The 12647-nt window shown below is 43.0% G+C and overlaps 2 protein-coding genes across 15 annotated transcripts in view; one reads left to right on the top strand and one right to left on the bottom strand.

Moving 5' to 3' along the window:
- Nucleotides 1-12647, bottom strand: part of Oprm1 (opioid receptor, mu 1) — a 253689-nt gene that overhangs the window by 97917 nt on the left and 143125 nt on the right.
- Ipcef1 (interaction protein for cytohesin exchange factors 1) overlaps nt 1-12647 on the top strand; it is a 202924-nt gene that overhangs the window by 136116 nt on the left and 54161 nt on the right. For 8 of the 12 annotated variants that reach the window (XM_087567601.1, NM_001415951.1, XM_087567599.1 and 5 more), the window contains 1 exon segment: nt 1728-1816. In XM_087567601.1, coding sequence (XP_087423727.1) covers nt 1728-1816 — 89 coding nt within the window. 12 annotated transcript variants of the gene reach the window in all.

Genomic DNA, 12647 nt, shown 5'->3' with positions numbered 1-12647 from the left:
CAGCTCGAAGTGATTTCACACTTCACCCACACTTGAGCAGCTGCGGGCCTCACTGATAGCCCAACAATTGCCGATGCAAATGTGTGGTGCTCTCCTTACAGAGCTCTTACTCATGGGCCTGCGTGTGTCACGGTCTAGTCAGATAGATTTCATCCCACCATTTCCGATGACAGTTTAACCTTTCCACCAGCTGGAGGTTGACATTAGTTACCTTAAAATTGTTCCCTGAACCTGAAGGCCAGGCTGAGACACATCCACCCCACTCCCGGTACTTTTTTGCGCTGAGGACAAGCCACAGGGACATACGTCTTCATAATGTTATTTAGCCATCAGTGTGGGAATAGAGGCTGTAGGTGCCAGGACCACTGGCAGATTCTGGTGCTGAGGTGCTTAGATATTGGGACACTCAGGGACTGTAAGGAGAAATTTGTATGCTTAGTTGTAAGATCTTAAATGTAGAAATGAAAATGTGGCAGATTTGAACCAATAAGGAGAGTTTATTACAATGCTGTGAAATTGCCATCTAACCACCTTGTTGGTCCTCTTTTCTATCAGGTAAGCATCCGTTGTTATCAACTGGGGGAGACAGACCCCCGGTTGTCTGTCTGACTCTTTTTAAAATTAATTAATTAATTAACTTTACATCCCGATTGCAGCCCCCTTCTCCTGGTCCCCTTTCATGCACGCTCTCCCCTGTACACCCTCTTTTTCTCCTCTGAGAAGGGGGAGTCCCCCCTGAGTATCACCCTACCCCAGCACCGCTGGACTAGGTACATCCTCTCCCGCTGAGACCAGACAAGGTGGCCTAGTTAAGGAACAGGATTCACAGGCAGGCAACAGATTCATGGACAGCACTTCCTCCCGTCGTTGGGGGGATTGGCATGAAGACCAAGCTACACGTATGCTGCATATGCTCAGGGAGGGGGAGGGGCTAGGCTTAGCCCATGCTTGTTCTTTGGTTGGTGGTTCAGTGTCTGGGAGCCCCCAGCCCTTGCAAGGGGTCCAGGTTAGTTGACTCTATTGGTCTTTTTGTGAACCAGTATCTCCTGCAGGTCTCAATCCTTCCTCCAACTCTTCCAAAAGACTCCCAAGCTCTGTCTAACATTGGCTGTGAGTCTTGTATCTCTTCCTCTCCGCTGCTGGGTGGTGTTCTTAGAGGACAGTTATGCTAGGCTTCTGTCCACAAACATAACAGAGTATCATTTTTACTCCACTCTGGTTTTTAAAGATCCTGTATGATCTTGTCTCTAAAACTCTAAAGCTTCATCTTCCAGCATCTCCCTGGGAGATCTCCATTTTTAAAGGTGCTCAGCATGGTCTCTCCTCTTTGCTATTTGGGTACCAGCCATGAGTGGGTCAGAGTCAGCTCCCAAGGCTCCTTCTGATTCCCATATTTATGGCTGACTGTGTTATAATAACACATTTTAAGGTATTTTTTAAAAGTTTTTTCTGAGTAATAACAGCCCCTGTCTTGTGTGCTCCATGCTCTGTGGCAGCAGAAGTCACTATGGGGACCACTTGCTTCTCCCAATCTTTAAATTTCTTTTCAACAGGTAGCGCCAGAGAGTTCTTGCTTTCTACTTCTTTTAGTTTTGTTCCTTTTTGGATACTTGCCTTTTGAGTTAGATTGACATTGCAATAGGCAGATGGAGGAAAAGGAAAAAAACCTTTGCTCATTCACTATGGAATAAATGATGAAACCTGAAGCATCTTCCTTCTGGTTTTAGAATGTTACAGCGAGAGCGAGCAGGAAGATCCTGAAACAGCCGTGGAGGCACCGCCCCCTCCATCCGCGTCTGCAACATCCTCTCCTGTGGTACGTGTAGATGTGAGTAGTCTGTTGGTCACTATTCCTTTGTGTGGTCGTCCCTGCCTACCTTGGCTAGTAAACTTTTAGAATGGGCAAAGTTAAAGGTACTTCCCAAAGAGCAAGTGCAATTCTCAGGCTGCTGACTCAGGGCGCTGACTTAGAGCCTTCTCCATAGCAACTCACGGGATGACAATCTTGACGTATTTGTTAATAACCCACAGATGGACTGGATCACACTCAGAGGGTGCATGGAGATGCAAAGGGCTTTTGAGTGGCAGGCCAACGCCTGCAGAGGCTCATTTGGCAGTGTGTATCAATTATACCCTACATATCCTCAGAAGGAATGTCAAGTGCCTTGCCCGGGTGTCTGTGATACAATGATGCAAGATGAACTTTAAAGTGGCATTAAATATAGAGTATGAAAAGCAAACAGTCAGCAAGACGAGACACCAGCTGGGGTCAGCCCAGTAAGATGGCAGGTAGACTGGTGTGGTAGGCCTCCAAAGAACAGTCTAAGTTCTGTGCTAAGCTTTAGAAGTTCAGGTCTTCATGGATGCCAAGACTTTGGAGAGTTACTTTGTATTAGGATGTATAGATGTAGATAATCTACAGGGATCATTGGGTATATAGATTTTAAAAATAAATTAATAGGTCATTGATAATATTGTTTTGGGTTGATTGGTTGAACTAAGGACCTCCCAAGTGCTACCATGAGCTTTATGTCTGACATACACCACCAGGCAAACTTATAGCTTTATGTTTATCATGTATCAGGTGCTAAATACATGATCATTTAATTGTCAAACAATCTCGAGAAACATTAGTGTTTTATTTGCATTTTTACTGATGGCTAGTGAAGTCAAATCCCTTTCCATGGTTAGAGCCATTTGTATCTTCTCTTGCTGTCTGTTAGATGTTTTTAGTTTTTACCTGCTCTTCTGTTTCCTCTTCCTCATTCTTGGTGATTGGTGGTATTCTCCAGTTTGTGACTCTCTATATTGAAAATAGCATGTATTTGTCATCTATGCTTGTCAGCTAAAAGTGAGTTGCTCTCACTATTTTTTAAAACAATTTCATGGCTTTTAATAAATTATGGTTCATGAGTTTTAATGTGTCATATTTATCCATCACTTTTATTGGACCTTGTGTCTGTTTGTTTGTTTGTTTGTTTGTTTATTTATTTTATTGCTGGTTTTCTAAATTGCTTCTCAAGGCCATAAGGAAGTTGATCTTACTGTTTTCATTTCCTGACAGAGGAAACCTGGGTGGAACTATACCATGATACTTGCCTGTCTGTAGATCTGAAGTTCAGCATTGCATATTTAAGCATGAGAAACTTAAGAGATCTAAAAGTTAGGTTAGTACACTTAGAAGATTCTCTACCTTTCCCCCCAATTCATTAATCAAATGCTTGCTGCCCGTCTTTTTTGAGGCAGTGTCTCAAGTGACCCAAGCTGACCTTTAACTTTCTGTATAGCCGGCAATGATTTTGAACTTTTTGTCTCTATTCATGACCGCCCCACCCCATTTATGATTACTGTAACTGCATGTGTGTACCACCGTACTTGGTTTTTGTGTAGTGCTGAGGATTGAACTCAGGACAAGCACACTATCAACTGAGCCGCCTACCCAGCCCTTAAATGATGTTTCTTAAGGAGATCTAAGTCTTTTGATAGGTATTTTCTAAAGTAATAAATGATAAAATTGTCAGATAAACGTCTTAGTGTTTTGTCAACTTAATACAAGCTACTGTTATCTGAGAAGAGAATCCCCATCTAAGAGAATTTTATATACACACACATATCAGATTGCCTGTAGGCAATTCTGTGAAGGCATTTTGTTAATTAATGATTGATATGGGAGGGCCCAGCCCACTGTGGGTGGTACCATCCCTAGGCAGATCAATAGTCTAGGTGCTAAAAGAAAGCATGGAGAGCAAGTCCATCAGTAATGTTCCTTTGTGGCCTCTGCTCCAGTTTCTGTTTCTAGGTTTCTGCCTCGAGTTCCTTCTTTGGCTTCTCCTGATGATGGACTGTGACTGCCCAACCAAACAAACTGTCCCCAAGTTGTCATTGGTCATGGTGTTTATTGTAGCAACCAAAAGCAAGCTAGGACAAATGTTGAATAGTTGGATGTTTTCCCCTGGTAACAGAGTACATTCCTTCTGCTCATACATTTCCCAGGCAGATTTTGTTTTTGTTTCCTCTTGTTTCTGAAAAAACAGACATATAGGACACTGAAAAGTCTGGGCAACTTTCATCCAGGGCATAAATCAAGTTATTGTTTCATTCAGTAGGATATAGCCTAGCTATGATCAGATATAGAAGCCTAGGTTATCAATAAAATTTTTCCAAGTTATTTTTAAATTGGATATTTTATTTATTTACATTTCAAATATTATCCCCTTTCCTGGTTTCCCTCTGCAAATCCCCCATTCCATCCCCTCCCACCGTGCTTCTATGAGGGTGCCCCCCCTCATTTCACAGCCCTAGCATTCCTGTAGACTGAGGCATCAAGCCATCACAGGACCAAGGGCTTTCCCTGCCACTGATGCCAGATAAGGCCCTTTCAGCTCCCTCACTCCTTCCCCTAACTCCTCACTGGGGTCCCCTCGCTGAGGATGGAATGGTTGGCTTCCAGCATCCTCCTCTGTGTTGTCAGGATCTGACAGAGGCTCTCAGGAGACAGCTGTACCAGGCTCCTGTCAGCAAGCTCTTTTTGGCATCAGCAATAGTGTCTGGGTTTGGTGTCTGACTGTGAATGGATCCCCAAGGGGGCAGTCTCTGGATGACCTTTCCTTCAGTCTCTGCTCTACACTTTGTCCCTATATTTCCTTCAGACAGGAGCAATTCTGGGTTAAAAGAGATGGATGGGTGGCTCCCTCCCTCAGCCACGGGCCATGCCTAACCTCTGGATATGGTCTTGACAGGTTCTCCCTCCGCTTTTTTCTTTTAACAGTTGGGCAATGACTTTGTTTCATGAAGCTGAACTGAACATAATAAAATAATATTATTTTGGAAAGTTGTCTCAAAAATGTTCAAAGTTTGGGTAGTTAAATCAATGTCTAGCTTTTCTTACCATTAGACAGTAAAGATAATCTTAACTTTCAGTACCGGAGATCTTGGACTTCTGGTTCTAGTAGCGAATCTCAATGGGCTGAATTCCACAAGGGAACACAGTGCACTGTAGGAGCTCAAGTGATGCAAGAAGAGGTTTGTATTCTGTTTTTTTCCAACTGAAAAGGCCTCACAGGAATGACAGTGGGAGGGGACCCACTATCTGCTTTGTGTGGGGCACGCACATGGGAACACTAAGGTCAACTCTAAGTGTCATTCTTCAGGAGCCAACCTTGGAATTCCACATGGGAGCCTAGGACTCACTAAAACCCTAGGCAGGCTAGCCAGGAAGATCCAGAGAGTCTCCCAGTGGCAGTGTTATATATGCTTGCCTGCCACCTTGCCCAACATTTTATGTGGGTGCCAGATTTCTGAATTCAGATCCTTGAACTTGAACGGGAAGTGGGAAGTGCCTTGTTCACTGAACAATGTCACCAGCCACAACATGACCTAATTCTTAAAGAAATGATAGCCCCTCCCCCTGCCAGCTTATTTAAAAGGCTTAAAAGTAGGCGGAGGCTCTTTACATTTCATTTTGAAAGATAACCTGTAGGTGTCATTATTCAAATTTCTTCATTCCTCAAAGAGTACAAAAGAAACATGCCTCTTATTTCACGTTTCCCTAAGTAACTTACTGCTTTAAGAGCTATTATTACTGCTTTCACCATGTATTTTCTTCTTCTAAGTTTAATTTCTTTTTATTCTTTAATCATCTTTTATAGTTCAGTCTTCATTCCTCTCCCAGTCTGCCCTCTGACTGTTCCTCATCCCATATCTCCTCCCCCATCTCCAAGAGGATGTCACCATCCCCCCACCCCATGCCACCAGATCTCCCTACTCCCTGGGTCCTCCAGTCTCTTGAGATTTAGGTGCATCTTCTCTCAGTGAGTCAAGACCCTGCAGTCCTCTGCTGTATACGTGTTGGAGGCCTCATATCAGCTGGTGTATGTTGCCTGGTTGGTGGTTCAGTGTCTGAGTGATCTTGGGGGGGTCCAGGTTAGTTGAGATTGCTGGTCTACCTATATGTCTGATAACCTGCTCTGTTATATTGATTGACTTAAATTGTGAACCAACTTCCTCAGATTTTGGGACCTATCAATGAATGGTTCACATTCTCTGTGGGGTGAAACATCCTGTTCAAAGAGATAGATGCAGATGGATATCATAGGTGGAGATCTACTGTGGCACAAGTAGAGAAGCATGGACAAGGAGACTGGGAGAGCGGAAGCTAGAGAGTGGGCTGTGGCACCCACTCAGAGGCATGGGTGATCAGAATGGGTCCCACACAGTTTCAATCAGAGGAAAGGTGGGTCAAAGAGGCTCTTTGGGTCAGCTGGGTGACCCACTGGGAAAACATTTCCCACTGGAGAAAATGGAGATCTCATTGGTGAGAAGTGATGCCAAGATGTCACCAGAGTGGTATCACATGAATCTGAAGGAGACTGAGAGGAAATGGCACCAGAATGATGGTAGCCTTCCTCTATGGAGCTTGTAGGTCAGTTAAGCTTCTGATTGATAACTCCATTCTGAGTGATTAGGGAGCACTTAGATGTTAGTAGAAGGGTCGTGAAGTCAGTTTTGAGTTTAAAAGGAGACCGGGACTGGCATGTGGAAAAAACCCAGTTTATCAGGGAGTGGCTTTCTAGGACAGCGCTCAGGCCCTTAAGGAAGTGAGATGGCTGGCACTTGACTTGTACTTGGAATGTCGACCACCAAGAGTTGGAGCAGATGTGAAGGAGTAGCTCTGGCAGATTATTTTAACAGAATGTTTCGGGCCTCACAGTTCGATGTTTTTCAGAAGAACAATTCCTTTATGTCTCCCAGAATGTTGAAACAAGCTATCTAAAGCAAGCCAAAGTAGCAGTAAGTAAAAATAAACTCTGAAAAGAGGCTCACTGGGCAGGGGTAGGGGAGGAAGTTAAAAACTGAACAAACAAGTGCAGGATAATTTTAGAAATACAGATTTCATTTAAACAGGCTATAGCTTGAATAGCTAGCTGTCTACCAAATGTTACTTGGTCAATATTCACTATATAAAATGGTACGAATGCTTGCAAGTGGGTAATTGTAGGAAGACTTATCAGTGAATATAACACATAAATCTAAACCTATGATCTCTCTCTCTCTCTCTCTCTCTCTCTCTCTCTCTCTCTCTCTCTCTCTCTGTGTGTGTGTGTGTGTGTGCAAAATAGGGGTAAAAACCATCTTTCTACTCCGGATATAAAAGATTGTAAGCTGATTTTCAAACTTTGCTAAAACTCGGTATTATATATTTTTGTCTCTTGCTTTAACAGTTCATTTTCACAGCCTGCTAGCATGGAGGCTCTCCCACTACCTCTTCCTGTCTTCTTCCACCGGCCAACTCCAACCCCCTCATTAGCTCTTGCCTGAGTCACTGAAACAACAGGCTCTTTCTTTATTTCTAGTCTACCTTTTCCTTAAAATGACCCTTAAAAGGTACCCTTAACAGGACTGATTCTCCCAGAGCTCACCATGTAGAGCAGGCTGGCCTTGAACTCACAGAGCTCTGCCTACCTATTCCTCCCGAGGGCTAAGATTCAAGACATAAACCACCACCCCTGGCCCTACTCTCTGACCTTTTATTCAAGGCCGTGGCAATTCCACATTTGCTGTGACATTCTTGTCACTAATTCCTCCTTTGTCCTTAGCCCAGGAAAATGTCTGCTTTGCCCTGAGTCTTTCAAGCTTCCTTTCTGAACCTGCAGGGAGAAAGTTTCTAGTTATAGGAAGCCCCGGTTCACATGCCACTCCCCTTGCATATTCTTGGAGTAGTCAGTCTGCTTCAAGCATGGATCCCTTCGCCAAAGCATTCCCTGCCTTCTAAGCCAGGAAAAAAATTGTCCCTTTGGTTTTATTGATTTTTTTGTTTTTGCTTTTGTTGTGTTGTTATTTCTATTAGTCCTCTTAGTTGGCATTTGTAGTAATGGGTTCATTGTGGTATTGCACACATGTGTATGGTTCTACTTTGTCTTACTTTGAATTCTCTCAGCATTTCTGGAGTACTCTATCTATGCCTTTTTATGCTGTTACTATGACTGACCTTGTACTTTGGGCTTTATGTGTCTGTGTTATTTATAATTACTACATTTGTCTAAAATATGTTTTATGTGTATGTGTATATGCCTGAGTGTATAAACGCATATCACACACATGAAGTAGTCTATGAAGGTCATGTGGGTGCTGGGAACCAAATTATTAAAGTCAGAAGCCATGCTCAACATATCTTTTTGTTTGTGATGTTTATAGGTCTACCCAGCATGCATTTGAACTTAATGCATGGATAGGTATAAAAATGGGTTGTGGTTATGACCTCATCCACACGCTCCAAGATCCCCTAGGTACGCCTTAAAAAAAAATGCTTATAGGCCAGTCATGGTGGTATATACTATTAATCTCAGTGCTTAGGAAGCAGAGGCAGGTGGGTCTTTGTAAGTTTCAAGATCAGCCTGGTCTATATAGCAAGTTCTAGGACAGGCAGAGGTACACAATAAGAAGACCCTGGAGAGAGAAGGGGGCGAGGGAGAGAGGGGGAGAGAGAGAGAGAGGGAGAGATTTGTATTGTTAATTAAGTGAAGGTGGGTATATACACATGAATGCATTGCCCTTGGAGGCCAGAAGAGGGCATTAGATCTCTTGGAACTAGAGTCACAAGAAGTGAGCTGCCTGATGAGTGTTGGGAATCGAAGTCCATTCTTCTGCAAGAGCAGTACAGGCTCTTAACTGCTGCGCCATTTCTCCAGCCTGCAGAGCGATGCTCCCTTGTGCAGAGACTTTGCATATCCCTTACAAAGGGTAGTTTCATCTGATTCTCAAAACCCTTTGTTTAGTTTTACAAATGAGGAAACCAAATTCCAAAGAAGTAAACCTGACTTTATCATGGGTAGAAATTTTAAGGTGTTAGTATTTTAGAAAGGGTATGATTTTTTTCTGAGCGTAGTGTCACATGCCTGCAATCCCAGCTCTCAGGCACGGAGGCAAGAGGAGTCCAAGTTTAAGGCCAGCCTGGACTACACAGTGAGACCATGTCTCAGAGAACAAAACAAAGCAGCAAGGATATATCCCTTCACATTGTATTATTTGCTTCTGTTGATACACCTGTCCACCTGGCAGCCGATGCATAATTTTGTGTATCTGCCACCTGCAAGGTCCTGCTGAGGACACTGTGTTGCTCCATTGAGGATCCGAATCATTAAGTGGTTAGTCAAAGAAGGGGAACATGTTAATCATTCAAAGAAATGTCTTCAATTAGTAATGAGTATTGTGAAGAAGATCAAACTATGAAGTGCCCAGGAGAGCAGGGCAGTAGGATTATTGCTTTGTGTACTCTAGTTAGAGCAGATTCTGTCAAAGAACTGGTACCTGAATGGAGCTCAAAGGTAACCAAAGGACTGGAGTGAGATGCTCAATGGGTAAAACCACTTTCTCTGTAAGCCTGACATCAGCAAGAGAACCAATGCCAGGAAGTCGTCCTCTGACTCCACTGGTGTGCTATGGTGTGTGCCCCCTTCCTCTGTTCCACACATGTGTGCCCACATGCACACACAGATACTCACACAGAGAGGCACTCGCATGCGCACCCCAATAATTTAAACTAAGTAAAGAGCTAAGTATATGTTTGTTCCTTCACTCTCATTTGATTTTATTACATTTAGTCCTGTTATTCTTCTAGTTCCTTTTCCACTATACCCTGACTAATGCCGCTAAGACTTACGCTGAATCATTTCTTCCTAATTGCCAGCTCTCAGTGCTCATTTTCAATTACTTTTCGTCTTGTTGAACTTGTGTTTTGAACACATTTTCCCCCAAACAGGATTTTAGCGCTAAATAGCACTTTAAGTTCTCCAATAATAAAAGTATCATGCAGAAAAAAATGAGAAAATCAATTTTAATATTTAAATTTAGTCATGTCAATCAGCTAAAACTATAATCATTTGGCCCATGAGATGTCTTCATAGACAGGGTGCTTGCCACCAAGTCTGAAAACCTGAGTTTGGTCCCAGAGATTCACGGACTCATATGATGGAAAGACAGAAACATTTCCCATGATAATTGTTCTCTGACCTCTGTGTGTGTGTGTGTGTGTGTGTGTGTGTGTGTGTGTCCACCCACAGAGACACAAGTGTAAAAAGTAAAAGCTGTAACCATTAAATACAACTTCAATTCCCTCACATTAAGTAAGCCATGTTGCTTGAGTTTATAATCACCCATTGTGTCTCTCTGACTCTAATACTCTCTGTCCTGAAGTTTGCCATTCTATCCAGCAAGTTGATGGAGATTCGAGGAAGCTCCTCAGTCAGAGACTAAACTGTGGTGCTGATATTTTCTTTGCAAAGCTGCTTCTCTGATCCATTCTCTCCTGGCACTAATTTATTACCAACTATGTGTTGGGCACAGAATGCAAGCAAAAAAGATATGGACGTGTTAAAATGACTAAGAACAGCCTGCTTTCAAGTAACTCACCAAAAACGACCCAGCTGCCAATCAGCAACGGCAACAGAAGTTGTCAAATAAGTTCATATTCACTTGGTATCATAGAAGGCAGCACCAGGTATGGTAACCTCACAGCCTGGCACCACTAGGGAGACCAGACATGTGAACTGGCTTTGAAGGGGAGACCCATTAGTCAAAGGGAGTTGGGGAGCAGCAAAGGCAGACCTATGCTTCTTTCCTTTGCTGTTTTATAAGTATAGGATACCGACAGTTTACAGAAGGCTATGTTTCTGTGCTCGGTGCTGACTACTGGGAGCTACAGATTCCTAGAAACAATAAGCCATGTTGTGGCACTATGCTGTTTACAAAACAAAACAAAACAAAACAAAACAAAACAAAACAAAACAAAACAAAAAGGTTCTAGCTGGAATCTGCTGAAATGAACCCCATTTCCAATTTGTTTGATAATATCACTTTCTGCCTCCTTGACCACTTTCAACACCTGACACACACGCCTTTCCCCTTCTCTGTTTGTTTTCCAGTTTCCCCGGTTCTTTTGTCATTGTTTTTCTCTGTTTCACTATTCACTCATACATTTTTTTAAAAATAAAATCTAGGGCAGGGGAGATGGCTCTGTTGGTAAAGTGCTTGGCTTGTAAGCACGAGGCCCTGACTCTGACCTCAGAATCCTTTTAAAAACCTTGGCGTGGTGCTATCCTTCTAATCTTGGCACTGGGGAGGTGGAGATGGGATCATCCGAGGAACTCACTGGCCAGTCAGTTTAGCCTAATTGGTTAGCTCCAAATGATGGCAGACCTTGCCTTCAAAAGCATGGTGGACTGTGTTTGTGAGAGATACTTGAGGTTATCAGTCAGCTCCTATCAGCGTGCAGAAACACACATGCATACACACGTGTATGCGCATGTGCACATACATGCACACATACATGCACTGAAAGGCAAAAGGGAAACAAGAAAGCAACTCCACAATGTTCCATGGTATGTTGTGAACATGGAGGGAGGGCATTTTTGCTGAGTTACAGTCAACAAGAATATCACCAGCCCTTCATAACCTGACATGAGCAGATCTTCTGTATGCCCTTCCCTGTTCCTTTAAGGGGAGTTTGGAGGTTTAAAAAAAAGGCAAATGTAGTTATAACTTGAGTATGCAGTCCGTTTCATATAAATACCAGGGCAGGAATGACAGTTCAGGCTTGGTCCCTTTAAATGGAAGGCAAGCTTCATCAAAATAATTCACTGTAGAAGATCATGCAAGGACGGAAGCAGCATGTGTGGTTTTGTCAATGATTATTTTGTAGACTCATCTAATGGGTAAAGTAGCTCTGCGTTTATTTGGAGAGGGAAGGGCCTGCACAGTCCTCTCCTAGAGAAGCAGGATTTACAGATCTTTGACCTCTTAGTTGTTAATTGGTCTAGGTGACTTAGGGTAAGGCAGCTGCCTAGCAATCTGACACTTTGCTGAATGAAACAGTTCCCATTTCATTTCTTATCTGACCAGGCATTTTAATGTCATGTTACTATCCACAGTAGGTTTATTTCTGGGGCTGAAGAGATGGGCTACAGCTACTATATTTACTGTGAAAATATGAACACATGAGTTCAGATCTCAGACCCTGAGTAAATGTTGGGTGGATGTGTGGCTTGCTTGTAATTCCAGCTTGAAGGTGGATCCCTAGAGCAACCTGCCTTGGAAGACTAACCATAGGTGAGCTCTGGGCTCTAATATGCTGTCTTTATGAATAAGATAGAAGAGAGATTGAAGACAATTCCCAACATCATCCTCAGGCTTCCAGAAGTGCAGGTGGAAACACATTACACACATGCACAACATATGCACATACTTACAAAAATGGGGCACAATAGATTTATTGGTCATTTGGTGGTCTATGTTCACTGAGGATCCAAGCAGACACATATTAGTTGGTAGCAATTCTTCCCATTAAAAGCACAGATTGCTGAAAATTCATAGTGCCACAGTGTATCGACACACAGGGAAGCATTCTGATATGGTTAGCCTGTTGCAGATGTCTTGAGGAGGATCCAATTGTTTTCTTTGGTTTTCTCCTTTTAATGATCTCCACCCTGCTACTTGCCTAATTGACAGGACTGTCCAACAGGATTTCGACAAGAAGCTGAACCATGAGGTACCTTCTAGCTTATGCCATGGGAGATACAGGGCAACCCAGAACACAACAAGTATAGATGTTGGATTTCATTGATAAATAATGTTAAAAGTGGAAGGCATTGCTG

This window comes from Rattus norvegicus, chromosome 1, assembly GCF_021556685.1.
Source record: "Rattus norvegicus strain SHRSP/BbbUtx chromosome 1, alternate assembly SHRSP_T2T, whole genome shotgun sequence".
NCBI lineage: Eukaryota > Metazoa > Chordata > Mammalia > Rodentia > Muridae > Rattus > Rattus norvegicus.
Note: the sequence above shows the minus strand (reverse complement) of the source record. Positions and strands in the feature narration are given on the sequence as shown.